The following is an 18498-nucleotide window of genomic DNA, read 5'->3' as shown; positions in this document are numbered from 1 at the left end:
AGAGATGACAGGACCTGAAACTTTGCCCTGAGGCACCCTCTGCCTGCTGCTGGCACATCACGGGCACAGCACTTTCAGCACAGCTGGAGGCAGCGTCATTCCAGCACTGCTCCAGATCCTATCTCTGTGGAGCTTGGGGCTCTCTCTGCAGCTGTGCAGACACGTTTTCTGCCAGCTTTGTGGAGCCTGCCCCAGAAAACCCTCCTTTCTGGGGGAGGCAGTTTCATCCCAAACTAGCAAACCGGTTCTGACAGCGACGCAATTCTCGGGAGGTCGTGGCTGCAGTGGGCATTGCGTAAGATGAAAACACAGTGGATTGAGGCTGTGGAGGAAAAGAGGCTTCACAGAGCTCCAGTGCAAGCTGGAGACACAGTGTTTTCCTGTCTTCTGTATTTTCCTCTTGCTTCTCTGTTGCTCCCTCCTAGGAAACGTAAAGGATTTTTGCTCAGTTATAAATGTCACCAACGGGTGCGTTTCCCCACAGTTTCAGAGCTGCCCTGGTGTCAGCACAGAATGGGTTTGAATTCTTCCTAATTTCTTCCTAAATTCCCAGTCATCCACTGAAGAGTTGTGTAGTGAAACTGTGCCTCAGTATTGAGATACAGGGGTTTCACCCCAACCTGCTCATACAAGCACTGACCTGGTTTTGAACCTCGGCTTTATATTTCTTTTTCAGCAAACAAGGGCAAACCTGCTGCACTGCTTCAGCAAAAAACCTAAGCAAGTTTCCACTTGCACTGTAAATTTTAGAATTTTCTCATCGGAAATTGTAAGAAACCCTGAAAATTTGGGTGCTGAAAGGACAGGGGGAGCACTGATTTCATCTTTGCTGTTGTTGCCTTTAATTTTCAAATTACCCCAGTGAACTGTCTCTGTTGTAGAAAAAGTCTGTAATGTATGATCATGATTTAAATATTATATCAGTCCCTTGATGGATGATAGAAAAACCTTCCCCTTTCCTCGACTGCTCTCCAGTAATCCCCAAAAGGTTTGAAAGCACTCCCATTCCTCCTTGGAGCTGTTGCATATTGATTGCTGAATCCAAAATGATCTGCACATCTTAATCTCACGAAGCTCCTGTCTTCCAGATCTGTGACACTGAGATCAGAATGGGGTGGGAGTAGCTGCATCAGACCTTTGAAAACTTGTACCTCAGAGATTTAATCCACAGTGATTGCCTGTTAATTTTTAAGAGTAATTATAAAATACCACCTGGTGTTGGAGCTGACATGTATGGTCTTGTTTCTCTTTGTGGTTTCTCCCCTCCCAGGTTCCCCTTACGACTTCATCTCTCTGGAATGGCTGCAGAAGTGGCTGGATGAGTCCACTCCTCCCAAACCTATTGATAACACAGCCTGCCTGTGCTCCCATGGCAAACTCCATCCTGATAAAATATCCCTGATGAAGAGGATATCAGAATACGTGGCCGACTTCTTCTACCGGCGATACGGAGGAGGGCCCCGGCTCAACGGTAACATCCTCCCCCAGTCACCTCCTGCCATGTGCTTTGGAGCCTTGTTCTGGTCCCAGCCCTGTTTTGAGCCATCCTTCATCATCCTAACTTTATTTCAGTGCATGGCTTTAGTGCTGCCTTATTTCCAGGGGATTTTTTAAATACCACTTAATTCTGTTACCATTTCCCAAACCCCTTTAGGGTGATCACAGGGTCTGCTTTGGGCCTGGGCTCTGCTCAGGGAAGGGCTGTTCCTGGAGGAATTGCTGTTGAGGAATGGGGCACTTGGCTTAGGAAACATAATACTTGGAAGGTTTGAAGGCGATTCTAGAAAATAAAACTTGCACATGCAACACTCCAAACTCTTGACAATTATTTTCTGAGCACCCACAGCTCCTGTGTGGGCTGGGTTTTATGGAATATTAGGCCAAAAATATCCCTTCCTGTCTGTCACCTCATCCAAGGAAGCACTTACCTGTTAGCCTGCTCCTGCATCTACCACACATTCTGCTTTTCAGGGTCAGCCCAGCCCCTCCAGGCTTTGGACATCCCCTCATCAAGCCCCAGGTTTCATTCCTTTTAGGAAGTTGCTCAGTAACTCCCACTGAGACCAAATTAGCTCAGCTCCTACTGGGAGCTCGCAGGGAAGAAACTGCTTGTGACGCAGGCAGCCTTTGTGGGGAAAAACAGGGCAAGGTTTATTAGTCAAGTGGAAGATTGCCTGAAGGGTTGTGGATTGAGTATGGCTGGCAGGGAGGGAGGGATGGATACAAGGATGGATGGACACGCTGCTTCCCTTCTCCTCTTGCTCCAGGATGCAGATCTAAGCACACACCCAGCTAAAGGATTTCCACTCCCTTGGTGTAGGGCAGCCTTGCAGGAGGGTGGATTTTCTGGGTTGAACTGTCAAAGTGCCACAATGCAGGTGTTTGTTTTCCTGGCATTTCCTCCTCCTCCCGTGGCTGGGTGCTGGGCTGCCCTGGCTCCCTGTGACTGCAGGCAGTGGATACCAGGAGCTGTGAGAGCAGATCTGTGAAGCAATGGAACAGATCACAGCTCATTTGAAGTATTTTATGCTTCTTTAAGCTTCAAACGTGGCCTGATGTGGCTGTAACCCCCAGGATTTCCTCATTTACACATGAAACCACCCATCCTGAGGCAGGATGGTTGGTACACACCTGTCTGAGGGCCTTCAAACCAGCAGGAAACAACCTGTGCAATAAATCATGCAATTAATAATGTAAAAACCTGTTTTTCTTTTCCCTCCCACCCAGTCAAAGCACTTTGCAAGGACTGTGTGGTGGAAAGGTGTCGGATCCTGAGGCTGAAGAACCAGCTGAACGAGGACTACAAAACCGTCACCAACCTGCTGAAGATGACAGTCAAGGGGTATGAAGTCCCAAATGCTGTCAAAGATGCTTTTTAGAAGTGCTTAAACAGCTTTTTCCTAAAGATTTCCCCGTAGCTGTGGTTTTGGGCTACCAGTGCTGTTGTCTCCCTGCAGGAACGACGGGTTTTGGGTTGGAAAAGCCTCCCTGAGGAGCTGGCGTCAGCTGGCTCTGGAGCAGTTAAATGAGCAAGATGAAGATGCAGAGCACAGTAATGGAAAAATGAATGGAAATGCACAAAACAAAGGTATTTACTCCTGATTTCCTCCTAATTTCTGCTGCTGTACTGAGCCACCAGCTCTGCCTTTTCCCTCCTAACAAAAAATACGTCAGAGGTTTCTGTAGTTGTTTTGTTGGCCTTGTATGAGTAGGGAGGGAAGGATAATAAATCGAATGAAAAAAGGCCTTCATTTAAGGAGCTTTTTCTTTGCTAATCTTGAAAACTGCGGGGTGATCTTCATGCTGGAGAGGGAGATGAGGTGATAAGTGGTTTTACAAAGCTGTGTGAAATTGCCACCCCAGACACATGATCTTTTTATCCACTTTTCTCTGAATGAGAGAGCACAGGGAAGGAAGAAACGTGAAAATTACCTTGGGGAAGGGATGATGATGATGTTTATTGTGAAGGTTGAGGGATAAAACAGCCCAGCTGATGCAGCAGCACTGGGAAAACACAGCCTGGGAACAAAAATCATGAATTGCACTCCATTCTGTGCCTGTATCACGAGAATAGATGGAGGTTTTATTTGCCTTCTGCTCTTCAAATGTTTGAAAATCATATTTTCTTGAGCTTCTGTGAACTGGGTAAGAAGCTTGTTGGAATGGAAGTGGGAATGATGGCTCAGGGCATTGATCTTGGGCTGGAGGGCACCTCAGCCCCCCTGATAAGGAGCACTCATGGAGAAAAGGATATTTCAGTGTTACCACTCATCGTTCCTCGGGCTGACTTTGATTCACAACAGGTTGCAACTCCCAGTAGTGCATTTGAATTACTCACAAGCCAAGTTGCTCGTTAGGCAGCTCGTTAGAGGCTCTCGCTGACACGTCATTGTCTTGATGATGCTCCATTCAGTGGCCAACGCTTGACTTTAACTAATTTAGAGATCGATGTAGGGCTTGTCAGCCCCCTGGCAGGCTCCCCCTCAGTTTGTCAGGCAGCATCTGGTTTAGATCAGGAATTTTGCCAGGAATTCTGCTCCTTTTGCTCTTACCTAGGCTTGTGTTTAGGTTAAACTCGGAGATGTCTGGGAGCAGGGAACCCCTGCGGTGTTCCAGCCCTAACAAATGCATCCTTTGTAATCTCACAAAGGCCTGGCTTGTGCTCCATGCACTTCAAAGCCCTCCTACGTGACCTGGGGGCTGTAATCCCGCCTGCCCACAGGCCAAGACATCGGAGAATAACAAATTTCCTTCCAAATTTTCCCTTGGCTGAGGGGGTTTGCTGTAATTTGAAAGGCGACCGTGCTCCTTTCCCTGTAAGAATTTTTTCCTTGGGAGAGGAGCTCTGTGCAATCCTCTTGTATTTTAATTTTTTTTAATTAGATGAATCAAATGAAGAGAAGAGGGAGGAGGAAGAGGAGTTAAATTTTAATGAAGACATCGTTTGCCCACATGGTGAGTCTCTCCGGGGGATGGAGCTGAATATCTCAGTTGTTGCCCACTGCTGCACACATTAACCTTGTAGCCTTTGCTCCAACTGTGGCCAGCTTGAGGAGTCACTGCCCAAGTGTGCTCAATTCTCATTTTCCTGGTGTTTCTTGCCTCAGAAGTTTTCCTTGCAGGCAGACTCTGTAAAGACTCAGCCAGCAGAGCTGTCAGATGCTGAGCTTCCATCCTTGCATGGGCAGCACCAAAGCTCTGCAGCCATTTGGAACTTCTAAAAGCAGTAAAAGAGGAAGAGGTGATGTAAATCAGTGCAGGTGGGAGCTGAGAATATCTGTTCAACATCCTGGTTTACATTAAAGCAGGAGCACTCAGCCAGCACCTGGGCCAGGACCACTCCTGGATATCGATTTCCCAACCTGCTGTGCTTTGGTGTCTGTTTACGTAAGGGTTTGACCTCCCATCAGTTGTTTTGAAAGTGATGCCTCATTAGCTGCATCCTTGGCTACCCTGTTGTTTTAATCTCACTCTATAAAGCTTGTGTTCCCAGCCATAAAACCCAGTTTTACTTAAGCTCCTGCTTGTGGGCATTAGTTTGTGGGGAGGTTCCATCTTACCTCAAACTGAAGGAAAAATGGCATAAATTAGCCACACATCTCCTGTCATCAGAGGTAGTCAAGAACCTGGAGTAAGGCTTGAGAAATCTCATTTTCAAGCAGAGTGTTTAAGCACTTTGTCACGATTTGAGCTGTTACTCAGTGCCTTGAACGCTGCATTTCCCTTTGCCTCGAGGCTGCTGCTGTTCAATAAAAGCATGGAGCGTGGGGATGGAACATTTAGGGAGCCAGACACGATAAAAAAATAGGCCAATAGGCCTTTGGAAAATGTATGGTGTTAAATTGCTGGTTGATCTGTGACTTGGGGTCATAGCAGAATAAATAATACTAAATAAAGGGGCTGCTGGCAGGGCAGGTTTTGTTGTCTTGAGTTAACCTCTGATTACTCATGGAAAACAAGCTTTCCACCTTGAAAAACTCCCTCTGCAGTGGATCAGCAAATCTGTAGTCTTGTTCCTACGGCCTTAATTTTGTGGTGGAGGAGGTTCCTGCCTCCATGGTAGGCTTTGGAAAAGGCTGTGCTGGATCTGGGAGGGCTGGCTGGCCTCCAGGAATGCCACCCGGGCGTTCCCTTCACAGCTCCCTTTGCATCCCTGCTGCAATTCCTCGCTCCCCAGTAGCTGCCTGATCCCAGGGAATTTTTTCCAGATACCAAGTTAAGCCTTCTTTGATGTCCGTGCCCAAAACATGTCCCTGGATGGTGGGAGTGGGAAGCAGGGTCAGCAGTGGTTGAGCTCATCTTCCAGATGGCAAAGCACTTGTGCCCTGCAGACCCAGAGCTGATTTTTCCACCTCTTTCACTCACAGTATTAATCTGTTTTCATTAATCATGTGCTGTCAAGGCACTTATTTGTACAAGCTCCTTTCTTTCCCCATCCTTGCTGGCTCTGGGCAGCATCCTGGGCCAGCCTCTGGAGCCATTTGGCCTTGTTGGATGAAGCTCAAGTGGCCAAGTGCTGCACCGAGGCCTGACCTTTGTTTATTAGAGGAAAAGCAGGAGGGGAGCATTGCTATTTTTTCCTCTTCAGGGCTGGCCAAATTCCAGGCACTGCTGGAGGGAGTCGCGGCCTGAGGAGCTGCTTGTCATGTTAAAGAGCTGCCTGAGGGTGGGGAGGAAGGAGTTCCTCTCCCTCCTCTCTCTCTGCAGCTCTCCAGGCTATAGAAAAGCAGATAATAAGGGATTGTGCCCTTTGGACACCACAGTTGCTGTTTTCCTTCCCTCTTGCCCAGGCGCGGATATTCCCAAATCCGGTTCTCATCCCGGTGCCGCAACGGCTGCTCCCCATGTTCCTCCCTGCACAGGGACTTCCCAGCTGCTGTCTCCAAGGGAGATGGGCTTGTGTTTTCCCCTTGGCCATCAGCAGCCCTGTGAGTGGGCAGCTGGTCAGATCCCAGAGCCTTCTCCCGTTTTTTCCAAGCCTTGTTTATCCGGCCAGCACGTGTCGTGCTTGTGCACGTGGTGTCCCAGTGCCTGAGTGTGCCTCCTGCTTCCACCCCTGAGACAGCAGGCACAAATGGCTCCTGGAAATCCTTGTTGGGGTCTTGGAGCTGCCTGAGCATCAGGATAGATAATCCTGATATCAGGGTAAATAATCCTGATGGATAAGTAAGTGTTCTGGGGGGTAGCTGGAAAATCTTGCTTGGTATCTTCACATCCATTTATTCCCCAGAGCAGATTTAGGGTGCAAAATCTGCCCTTTCCACATTTTCAGGTGCTTGGATAGGGCACCTGAAACTGTGTTGAGATTCTGCTGTGGGAGTTTGGGGTTTTCAAGGATGTGAAAGGCACCTGGTTTCATGGAACACAGGGTTATTATCCTGGGGCTCAGCAATGGTGTCACCGTGAGGATGTAGCTGTGGATAGCCAGGATGAGAAAACAGTGGCCCTGTGCCCTCTGGCTTTTCCCCACATCCCTACTTGTGTTTGATCAGCTGCTTAGGCCATGGTCTTGGAGATCTAAAGAGCATTTTTATAAATTAAAGTACTATTATTATTATTATTATTATTGTTATTATTCTCTGTCTAAAGGAAGCAAGGAAGGAGTTGAAGGTGACTTTACTGGGTTTTGCTGATGTGGTGTGGATTTCTTCCCCATGTTTGTTCCTTGTAATCTCTTCAATCAAGGGCTGCAAAACATCCCTGAGCATGTTGTGATCAAAGCCTTTCCTTGATTTTCTCCCTGCAGGTGACCTGTGCATCTCTGAAAACGAGCGGAGGGTGGTTTCCAAGGAAGCCTGGGAGAAACTCAAGCAATATTTTCCAAAAGCCCCTGAATTCCCAAATAACAGAGAGTGCTGTTCCCAGTGCAAGGTATTTGCCAAATATTCCCCTTTTGTTGACTGTAAATACTGGTTGTATTTCTGGTTTTCCTTTTTAACGCAACCCTGTGCCATGGAGGGGAATAAAGTCACCTTTAGTAGCAGCTGGGAGCAGGAGCTGGGATGTAATTAACTGTTTCCTGCAGATTTTGGAGCGTGAAGGGGAGGAGAATGAAGCTCTGCATAAGATGATGGCCAGCGAGCAGAAGACTTCTCTCCAGAACCTGTTCCATGACAAATGCAGGCCTTGCCTGGGCAGCTGGCCTCAGGTAGGGAAGGAGGGGGATCAGGGAATGCAACCAAGCCTGGGAGAGGTTTTTGTTGGCTTTAATCCCTCTCCTGCCCAGAGAAGCTGTGGCTGCCTCATTCCTGGAAGTGCCCAGGGCCAGGTTGGATGGGCTTGGAGCACCTGGGATAGGGGAGGGTGTCCCTGCCCATGGCAGGGGGTGGAAGGAGATCCCAAACCATTCCATAACCGTTCACTCCGTGCGTGCCAGCAGAGCTCTCACGGGTGTTGTGCTGAGGTGTGACTTCCCTGGATTAGCTGTGCTGGCACAAAGCCCTGAAGAGCCAGGGGAATGGCTGGTGTGCCAAGGGAGCTGTGGCTGGCCCACAGTCAGGGAGATGACAGTGACCATGTTGCTGTCATGGCTGTACCATCCCTGGAAGGAGGAAGCAGCACAGCCGCTTCCCACAGCTCTCCATCAGCCTTCCCATGCAGGAGGATGCTGGAACACACCTGAACTTTGCCCCACCCCCACCTTTTGCTGCTGCTTGGGCAAACTCAGGTGTGCTCCAGCATCATCCTGTGTCCCAAAAGCTCAGGGAGCTTCCCAAAATACTGAAGGCCTCCAAAGAGCAGTGGTGGCTGTGCAAATCCTCTCCTAGCAGCTTCTCCAGGAATTTTTAGGGCTTTGAGGTGCCCAGAACGAGCTGCTGGCTCCAGTCCTTGGCTCCTGGGAGTCTCGTGGTGCTGATTAATGGCTGACTCTACAATCCTGCCAAGGTTCATTGGCAGGTGTCTTCCTCCATCCCTCGCTGCTCCAGCTGGGAATAAAAACTGAGGCAACACAGATCCATGGCTCAGAACCAAGGAGACCCAAAATGGTTTAAAAGGAGTTTTCCTTTCATGCTGAGCTGGAGAGCTCCAGGTCCTGCCAGTGTAGGTGGTTAAGGTTTTATTTAGTTGGATTTGCTTTTGGGGCTGGAGAAAGTTGAAGCTCATCACTGTGGGTCAGACATAGAAGGGTCTCCACCAGCAGGGTTAGATCCTTCTTTCCCTTTGTATCTTCCTTTCCTGTTTAATTTCCCAAGGGAGCCTCACAGAAGAGAGCTGAGCTGAGGATCTTCCCCCCAAGCCTTTGGAGTTCTCCTGATCCAAAGAGATTTAGGTTTGGGGAAGAAAACGAGCAGAAATCAAGAGACAAAGGGAAATTTAAAAGTGTAAAAATACATGTTTGGGTGTGCTGAGTTTTCCTACAGAAAGATGAAGCAAGCCCTTAAATCTGTCTTTGGGAAAGGGGTGAGGATGAAGGAGAGCATGGAAGTAATTTTGTCACACAGCTCTTGGGGGCTGGATGGTTTCTTGTCGAGGAGCAAACAATTTAAAGGAAGATTGGGACAAAAAACCACAGATTATCCCAAAAATGCTGTCTCATTTGGTGCACAGCTGTGGTTTGGTATCTCTGCTGCTGCCAAACTTGTGGATTTTGATGTTGGAAGCAATTGAGGGATGTTGGGGTGGTCTCACCCCATGCCTGTGGGGGTGAGGGTTCACCGGCTTCAAACGCTGAGTGCCCAGCAAGAGGAACCACACTGGGGAGTCCTGGCTGCTCCAGGGAAATGCCCTTTCCCACTGGGAATTAAAAGTAATTGGATCAAATGCTCAAGTAACTTTGTAATAAACACAAGATTAGCAATGGCAGTGCTTAGTACCTGATCCCAAATTATTTTGCTTGGCTTTCTCAGCCCACTTGGATGGAGTTGTCATGGTAAAGCAGTGCTGAGGTCTCAAAGGGAGCGAGCGCTGCCGAAAAACCCAACAGTCATTGTTGGGTTCATTAAAAAGATCCTTTTCCCTCCTCTTTTCCCCCAGGAGACAGATGAGCTGTATATTGTTTCGCAGTTCTTTGTAGAAGAATGGAGGAAATTTGTCAGGTAACATGGCTGGAGGGTTTTGGTGCTTTTTATCTTCTATTTTGGGGGCTGTGGATATTTTGCTTCTGACTGGCAGCACAGTGAGCTCATGGAAACAATGAAGCTGGTTTTTGCAGGACTTGTATCAATTGTAATACAGTGTAAGACACTGAATTTCCTTGTTTGCTGTGTGTTAACCAGATGGTCAGATAAGCTGGTAACCTGATTAGTTTTTTCATCTGTCTGGAGCTGTATCCCAAAGGTCACCACTCGGGCTGGAGATGGAAATCTCTGCTGGTCAGAGTCATTCTGCACCGCAGAGGAATGCAGATCTGATTTCCTCATCACTCATAGTTACTATTCCTTGTTGGAATGCCTTGTGTAAATACTCACCTGTGATTTCTTCCTGTCTTCCTGAAGAATTGTGGGGGTTTTGGTGGGATAACCTGATCCAGCTTTCCAAACCTCTTCCCTTTTGCAGGAGGCCGACGCGCTGCAGCCCCGTGTCCTCCATAGCAAACAGTGTCCTGCTCTGTCCCCACGGGGGGCTCATGTTCACCTTTGCTTCCATGACCAAAGAAGACTCCAAACAGTGAGTTCCTTCCCTTCACACGCTTTCCTTTTGCCAGGAGCCTCGGGAGAACGTTCCCAAAGGAATGCTCCTGCTGCTGAGCCACAGCAAGATGAGGAGTAATCCTTTCCCTCACAATTAACACCAAGGCTTTCTCAGAGCCACCTCAGCCTTCCTGCAAGGCAAGACTTGTCCAAGGATGCTGGGTCAGGAAAATAGAGCTTCCTTCAGCTTGGTTTGTTCCTGACAATAACCACTCTAGATTTGGCCAAGATGCAGAAACATTCTGCTTCCTTACAATTTGCTTTCCGTGAGCCTTCCCCCCTGGAGTGCTGGCTGCAGGGCTGGACTTCATGCTCCATAGCCTTGCTTCTGCAGTGATGCAGCACTAAAAGTAGGAAATCTTCCACTCCTTTCCTCCTCCATCCCTCCCTGTGGCACGACGGGAGCACAGCGGTGTCACTAATCTCAGGCTGCTGTTATCTGGGTGTACAGGCCCTCCCGTGTCGCCGCATTTTGGACAGATTTTGCAGTTTTTCTTTCGTTGACAGACCAGCAAGCCCAAAGAGGGAGGGATTTTTTGTGAGTTTAGGGCTTGGCTTTTCCAATGTCATAAAGCACTTGCCTGTTCCTTTGCACAGTATAGCTCTGATATGGCCCAGCGAGTGGGAGAGGATCCAAAAGCTCTTCGTCGTGGATCACGTCATCAAAATCACCCGGACCCAGGCGGCCGAGGGCGCCCGCTACGCCTCCGAGCCCCGTGAGTGACCCCTGCTCCTGGGAGGGGCTCCCAGGGCTAGAAACTTCAGTCCCAGGGGGTCACTGGGAAACCCAGAGCTTGGCAGGGTCCCCCCTGCAATGCCGTGTCCAGTTCTGGAGTCTTAAGCACAGGAAGGATGTGGAGGCACTGGAGCAAGTCTAGAGGGAGCCCACGGAGGTGCTCCAAGGGCTGGAGCTCCTCTGCTCTGGAGTGAGGCTGGGAGAGCTGGGGGTGTTCAGTCTGGAGAAGAGAAGGCTCCAGGGAGACCTCAGAGCCCCTTCCAGAGCGTAAAGGGGCTCCAGAGCTGGAGAGGGATGTGGGATGAGGGCCTGGAGGGAGAGGACACGGGAAATGGCTTCCCATGCCAGAGGGTGGGGTTAGATGGAGTATTGCAGAGAAATTCTTGGCTGTGAGGGTCGGGAGGCCCTGGCACAGGGTGCCCAGAGAAGCTGTGGCTGCCCCTGGATCCCTGGAGGTGTCCAAGGCCTGGAGTAATCTGGGATAGTGGAAGGTATCCCTGCTCCTGACAGGGGGTGGATGAGATCCTAAAGGTCTCTTCCAGCCCAAACCACTCTGGGATTTCATGTGGTTTGCTCTCAGCTAGCAGTGAGGGCCCTGCACAGGGGCTCTGAGGAGCTGGAGCAGTGAGATGTGTTCTGCCTTGGTGTTTGCCCAGAGCTGTGCCCCGAGTGCCGGGAAGGGCTCCTGTGCCAGCAGCAGCGGGACCTGCGCGAGTACACCCAGGCCACCATCTACATCCACAAAGTGGTGGACAACAAAAAGGTAGGGACTGTCCCCCATCCCTGCTCAGCCAGGCTCCAGGAATGCCCCGAGGGGGCTGGCTCAGCTCCCGTGTCCCCGGGACTGCTGGGGATCTGCTGGTCGGTGGTGGTGGTGGGGACAGAAGTCTCCAGCTCTGCAGCTCCAGGCAGCTTTGGCAAAACCAGCAAATTGGGACATTCTGACTCTGAAAATTCCATCTCCTCGAGGCTGCCTTTTGCCAAACCAAATCCTTTGTGTTTTCAGGGATGCTCCCAGCTGTTTTCTGCGTCTTAGCTGTGTCCCCAGGCTGTACCTGCTCTCCTCCCCCTCCAATATTTGTCATTTCCTTTCTTCTTGCTCAAGTGACATTTTAATTCCTGGATAGAAATGAGCTCTTCCCCTCGGTGCTGGTGAGACAGTGAACTTGGAGATGATTCTCAGGATCCCCTGAAGCTGTGAATTTTGTTTTTTCTGGTCTTAAGTGTCAGGATCAGCTCTAGAACTGGTTTTCCAAGTACCCAAAGCTGGTTCTGGTAAATCCCCCTCCTTAGGGCTCTTAAGAAGGGAGCCTAGGATGGGCAAGCTCAGATGAAGACAATCTCTGCACCTTTGGAGTGTGGGGTGGGTTTTTTTGGCTTTTCCTTGATTTCCCCCTCCCTGCCAATCCCAGGGAGGCGCTGGAGCCCACAGGGAGCTGGAGGCTGGATGAGCTCCTGCCTTGGATGTGAGATGTGGATCACGCAGCACCGTCTGGAGCCCTCAGCCACGGGCTTTCAGCCTGAATCCCTCTTGGCTCTGGTGCACGAGAGGGTTGGGTGTTGTATTTTTCTGGCACTGGACAGGACTGTGCTCACACGTGGGGCTGGCAGAAAAACAGGGAGCTATTCTTTATGGAGCAGCTGGAGCCGGAGAGAGGGGGTGAGAACGTGCCCACGAGATCCCCCAGTAACAGGGCAGCCTCAGCAGGATGGGAAGCAGCAGGAATGCTGGCCAGGATCGCTGTCAGCAGCACTGGGAGCCACTGTGCCCTTCCTGCTGGCTTTGCAAAACCAGGGAGTGTTTCCCAGCCCCTCACCCCTTTTCCTCCCTCCTCTGCACCACCTGGTTCTTCCTTGGGGTGAATGGTGCTGCAGAGGGAAGCCTCATCCAGATAAAATCATTGTAGGGTGGCACTGCTGGAATTCAGAGGGCTCTGGGGAATGTTTGGAGCTGGAATTGCATCATTAATTGCAAATACATTGATGGAGATGAGAGCTCTTGGCATCCACATCTCCTGGGCTCCTGCAAAGCCCACTTCCAGCTACAGCCTAGCTGGGAATTTACATCCAGGCAAATCTATGCCTGGAGTGACTTCCACTGGCCTGAACAACCTTTTTATTTTTGTATTTGTGTAAATTATTTAGATTTCATTCACTTACAACCTCCAGCCCCATAAGTAATGGTGTCCCTGCCAGGCTGCTGCAGGGGTGGGTAAACGTCTTAATTCACAGAAAATACTTTCTCCATGCTGAGGCTTTTGTAATACACTTGGATCAGCCAGCTGATGAGAAAGGAATCAGTCAGGGGCTCGGGAGACTTTCCTTTGCCTGGAAAGGAGGGCAGGAAGCACCTGCAGTTCCACAGAGGGGGATTCCTGAGCTGAATCCCACTGAGGTTCCACACAGCTGGGGAGGGTGGAGGAGCCTTTGCAGAGCTCATGGAGCAGCTCCCAGGGTTGTTCCTGGGCTCTCTGGATGGAGGTGGCACCCGGAGGTCCCCAGGAGCTGTTGGCCAGGGTGGGACAGGCCATGTGGATGCTGTTGGTTACGGAGAATGATTTTTATGACTCCAGGTAATGAAGGACGTGGCTCCAGAGCTGAACGTGAGCAGCTCGGAAGCTGAAGAGGAAAGGGAGGAAAACAAGCCAGAGGGGGAGCAAGATCCCGATTTTAACCAGGTAGAGATGAAAAATCCCATCAGGTTCCTTGATTTTTGTATCATCCTCTTGAGTCAGCATGATGGGATCACCACCCTCCTCCTCTGCATCTCACTGGCAGCGGAAAAGTGTCTGAAATTGCCATTTGAGTGGTCAAAGCACACCAGTGCTGGGTTTGGAGAGATTAAATATGGATAGGGATTCATGTGTATGTGGAAATCTGCCCCACGCTGGCATTAGGACTAGGAACTGAGGTTTGAAGGTAAATCCTTTGGTCATCTCCATACTTGCATGCTTCAATTGGCTTTCCAGGGGGTTTTCCATCCCTTCCTGCCTTCCCTTGCATGACCAATTGGCCCAAAATGCTCTCTGGGGTCTGGGAAGGTTGGGTTTATCCCCAGGCAGCTCAATCTCCTCGATTCTTGCCTCGTCTCCAGGCCAACGGTGGCACGAAGCGCCAGAAGCTGTCCCACCAGAGCTACATCACCTACCAAAAACAGGGGATCAGGAGAAGCACACGGCACCGCAAGGTCCGGGGGGAGAAAGCGCTGCTAGTGTCAGCCAACCAGACCCTGAAGGAGCTGAAAATCCAGGTGAGGCCAGCAGAAACACACAGTGAGGAGTGTGGGGGTGCAGGGGAAGGGTGTGACTCCCCCAGGAGCTGGGGTGGGAGGTGCAGCAGCTCCAGGATGAGGTGTCCGTGTGTCCCCAGATCATGCACGCCTTCTCCGTGGCCCCCTTCGACCAGAACCTGTCCCTGGATGGGAAGATCCTGAGCGATGACACGGCCACGCTGGGCAGCCTGGGAGTCATCCCTGAGTCTGTCATCCTGCTCAAGGTACCAGCTTGGGTGTGGAAATGGGGACAAAGGGAGCCAGCTCCTTGAAGGAGGAGGAGAATCCTTAATTTTTTTGTCTTAGAGGAGGAAAATCCTTATTGTTTTTTGCTTTGGAGAAGAAAAATCCTTACTTTGTTTCAGAGGAGGAATATCCTTTGGTGTTTGAGGGGTTTTTTGTTTTTTTTTTTGTTCTGGAGGAGGAAAAGCCTGCAATTTTTTTGTTTTTGAAGAGGAATATCCTTTTGTTTTGTTTTGGAGGAGGAAAAGCCTTATTTTTTTTGAGTTAGGGGAGGAAAATCCTCAATATTCTTGCTTTGGAGGAGGAGTATCCTTAATTTTATTTGTTTTGGAGGAGGTAAATCAGTTTTATCTTTGTTTTGAAGGAGAAAACCCCCCTTCTTTTATTTCCAAGAGTGCTTTATAGCTGGTACAGCTGCTGAGCTCTGTGGGTACCAGCCCAAAACACAACTAAATTGGGGAGTGAGTCCTTGCATGGAGTTCCCAGAGTTTGGGCAGCAGAGCCATTCCCTGCTCCTGTCCTGAGCAGGGCTGTGATCCCCTGGATCCCTGTGCTGGTTCATTCCCTGGATCCCTGTGCTGGTTCATTCCCTGCTCCCTGTGCTGGTTCATTCCCTGCTCCCTGTGCTGGTTCATTCCCTGCTCCCTGTGCTGGTTCATTCCCTGATCCCTGTGCTGGTTCATTCCCTGGATCCCTGTGCTGGTTCATTCCCTGGATCCCTGTGCTGGTTCATTCCCTGCTCCCTGTGCTGGTTCATTCCCTGCTCCCTGTGCTGGTCATTCCCTGGATCCCCTGCTCCCTGTGCTGGTTCATTCCCTGGATCCCTGTGCTGGTTCATTCCCTGGATCCCTGTGCTGGTTCATTCCCTGGATCCCTGTGCTGGTTCATTCCCTGGATCCCTGTGCTGGTTCATTCCTGGATCCCTGTGCTGGTTCATTCCCTGCTCCCTGTGCTGGTTCATTCCTGGATCCCTGTGCTGGTTCATTCCCTGGATCCCTGTGCTGGTTCATTCCCTGCTCCCTGTGCTGGTTCATTCCTGGATCCCTGTGCTGGTTCATTCCCTGCTCCCTGTGCTGGTTCATTCCTGGATCCCTGTGCTGGTTCATTCCTGGATCCCTGTGCTGGTTCATTCCTGGATCCCTGTGCTGTTCATTCCCTGCTCCCTGTGCTGGTTCATTCCCTGCTCCCTGTGCTGGTTCATTCCCTGCTCCCTGTGCTGGTTCATTCCTGGATCCCTGTGCTGGTTCATTCCTGGATCCCTGTGCTGGTTCATTCCTGGATCCCTGTGCTGGTTCATTCCCTGCTCCCTGTGCTGGTTCATTCCCTGCTCCCTGTGCTGGTTCATTCCCTGCTCCCTGTGCTGTTCATTCCCTGATCCCTGTGCTGGTTCATTCCCTGCTCCCTGTGCTGGTTCATTCCCTGCTCCCTGTGCTGGTTCATTCCCTGGATCCCTGTGCTGGTTCATTCCCTGCTCCCTGTGCTGTTCATTCCCTGATCCCTGTGCTGGTTCATTCCCTGCTCCCTGTGCTGGTTCATTCCCTGGATCCCTGTGCTGGTTCATTCCCTGCTCCCTGTGCTGTTCATTCCCTGATCCCTGTGCTGGTTCATTCCCTGTCCTTTCCACCTTCCCAGGCTGACGAGCCCATCGCGGATTACGCGGCCATGGACGACGTTATGCAAGGTGAGAGGGGTGGGCAAGGGCTGGGGTTGGGAGGGTGGGACGTGGGGATTGTGGCACTTCCTTGTGGCTGTGGAATCCTCAGAGCTACTTCTAATGCTTTCCTTCCCTTTCCATCCCAGTTTGTATGCCTGAAGAAGGATTTAAAGGTGAGTCCAGGTGTTTTTCCCCTTTGTATCCCCTCATATGAATCCCACCCCAATCCCCTTTCCCTCCTCATCTGCTGGTGCTGTCTTTCCTTCCCAGGGACTGGTTTACTTGGCCACTGATGGTTTTCCAAGAGGAGCAACCAGAAGGGAAGAGGATTTGTCACATGCTAGGGCATTAAAAGAATAAAAATAGGTGGATACAGTACTTTTTGACTCTTCCAGAAGGCAAAAATCCATCGTGAGACGTTTGCTCCCCAAAAAACAAAACAAATGCCTTATGTCAAAGCAGATTGCACTGGAGGACATCCTGCTTCAGGACAACGTTCCCGGGTTTATTTAACAGAGAACAGCAAGGTTGGGAAGTTGAGCAGCAGTTGGTGCTGTGGCACGAGGGGCAGCCCTGGTGCCCCCAGCAGAGGGGTGGTGGTGCAGTAGATCCAGCCCACCCTGATCACTCTGCAGGAACTCTTTAGGATAATCCTGGCTTTGATCCACTCTCACCCTTTCAGTCCAGCATGGAAGTACAGGAATTGTGACTTCGTGAGGAATGGCTAGCGCTTTCAGACAACAAAACTTCATTTTCTTAACCCAAAATGGAAGCTGGGATCTGCCTCCCAAGCCCTGCCAGGGGCTGGGAGCCACCCCCTCTCCGTGTCCTTCCGCTGTCACTTCCACACCTTGGACAATCCAGTAACCACCTGGGCTCTGGGAACTGGGGGGTTTTTTAGAAATTTGGGATATTTTAATGACTCTGGAGAACATTTTCCTCCAGTCTGGCGCTGCTGGGAGCATTCCTGGCTCAGGGCACTCAGAGCTGGCGAGGGGGTGCGGGTGAGTGCCGAGTTTCCCATGGGAAGAGGTTTTGATAATCCTCTCTCATCATTTTTCAGCAATGCACTAATTTTTTTTTTCTTTTTTTTAACATCTCCCAGAAAACTTTTCTCCCCATTAATATTTAGCAGGAAATAGTATCCCACTTCCAGACTGATCCACACTGGGCACTGCCATGAATCTCTTTATTAGAGATCCTCTTCCTTTCCAACCTTTTCCTTTGTTTCAGCAGAGAAATACAATGCAGAGGTCACATCAGATTTATTTTTTCAAGGTTTGCAGGAATTTGGGCTTCAAGAAGAGGATGTGGGCCACAAATTCTATGCCCAAAACCCCACTAGTTTTGATTTCCAGTGTTTTATTTCCAGGGTTTTATGCAAAGAATTCCAGCTGCTCTTTGCCCAGCGCCTTCCTCCCTTGTCCCTGCTGAGTTTGGGGGTGAAGCAGCAGCATTTGAGGGGCTCTGAATTTCCTAAATTGTGATCTTTTGGGGCAGTTTGAACCCGTGGATTCTTTCCCAAGGTATAAACATGGCAAATTCCATGCCAAAGCCACAGGAGGCTTTTCTTCCCAACCTGAAGCACTCGCTTGTGTACATATTCCTTGGAAATTCCATCTTTTCAAGTTGCTGTTAATTTTTTTAATGTTATATATAAAAAAGTCTCTTCCTTGAGCTTACACTGTTGTGGGAAGGAGCCCCGTGGGTGTCCCAGGGCTGTGGCAGTTCTGGCAGCGCCGGATCCTAGGGAGGATGCAGGTGCAAGGTGTGAGCCAAGGCCCCGTTCCTGGTTTGTCTGTTATTTGCAAATATTATCGGATTAAAGTTGTCATTGGAGCTGTGGCAGCCTCGTTACAGTGCAGACACGTGGGCCCAGGGGGGTGGAGCAAGGTGGAGGTGATTATCCCATAAATCCCACTTGGAGCTGCCCCAAAAAGGAATGTGGGCACTGCAGGGTGGGGTGGGAGCAAGAGGGACCCCACTGGAGCAGGAATCCCCCCTGCTTTGCACAGGGAGGGAATAGGCTTTTATGGAGCTTGGGCACAGCATTTGGTGGCCCTGGCCCTGTCACATCAACTCCCATCCCCACCTCGTGTGTCCCTGGGGGGGAGGGGGTCCCTGCCCCTCCTTGGGGCCCTCCGAGTCAGGGTGTCCTCCTGAGCCCCGGGGGGAGGCAAATGGATGCTGGAGGTGGGGAGAAGAGAGGCCTTGGGGGATGGGGGGGCCCTGGGTACTGGGGATGGGCATTAGAGATGGGATGGGGTGGGAATGGGGGGCTGTCGGGAGGGGTGGTCCCAGGTAGGGATAGGGGCCACCCTGCGTGTGGGAGAGGAGTGGTTAAGGCTGGGGGTACTCTGGGTACCGGGAATGGGGAATTATGGATGGGGGGGTTCCTGGGGTACCAGGGAGGGAGAGGTAGGGGAGGAGGGGCTTGGGCACCGGGGACAGAGATAGGGGACCC

At 50.6% G+C, this 18498-nt stretch overlaps 1 protein-coding gene across 4 annotated transcripts in view; it reads left to right on the top strand.

Moving 5' to 3' along the window:
• The window catches only part of USP48 (ubiquitin specific peptidase 48), a 31746-nt gene extending 13873 nt beyond the window's left edge, over positions 1-17873 (top strand). Inside the window, exons 12-27 of one of the 4 annotated variants that reach the window (XM_059866901.1) lie at positions 1271-1471; positions 2728-2842; positions 2958-3088; positions 4384-4455; positions 7247-7371; positions 7526-7648; positions 9475-9536; positions 9997-10107; positions 10728-10846; positions 11523-11629; positions 13440-13544; positions 13961-14116; positions 14236-14361; positions 16013-16061; positions 16181-16207; positions 16305-17873. In XM_059866901.1, the coding sequence (XP_059722884.1) occupies positions 1271-1471; positions 2728-2842; positions 2958-3088; positions 4384-4455; positions 7247-7371; positions 7526-7648; positions 9475-9536; positions 9997-10107; positions 10728-10846; positions 11523-11629; positions 13440-13544; positions 13961-14116; positions 14236-14361; positions 16013-16061; positions 16181-16207; positions 16305-16327 (1652 nt within the window). In that variant the 3' untranslated portion in view covers positions 16328-17873. Of the gene's footprint in view, positions 1-1270; positions 1472-2727; positions 2843-2957; positions 3089-4383; positions 4456-7246; positions 7372-7525; positions 7649-9474; positions 9537-9996; positions 10108-10727; positions 10847-11522; positions 11630-13439; positions 13545-13960; positions 14117-14235; positions 14362-16012; positions 16062-16180; positions 16212-16304 lie in introns of those variants that run through there. The other 3 variants (XM_059866903.1, XR_009489293.1, XR_009489294.1) reach the window with 3 other exon arrangements.
• Positions 17874-18498: the final 625 nt, after the last annotated feature.

Source organism: Haemorhous mexicanus, chromosome 23 (assembly GCF_027477595.1).
Source record: "Haemorhous mexicanus isolate bHaeMex1 chromosome 23, bHaeMex1.pri, whole genome shotgun sequence".
NCBI classification, from domain to species: Eukaryota; Metazoa; Chordata; class Aves; order Passeriformes; family Fringillidae; genus Haemorhous; species Haemorhous mexicanus.
This window is presented reverse-complemented; position numbering and strand designations above follow the sequence as displayed.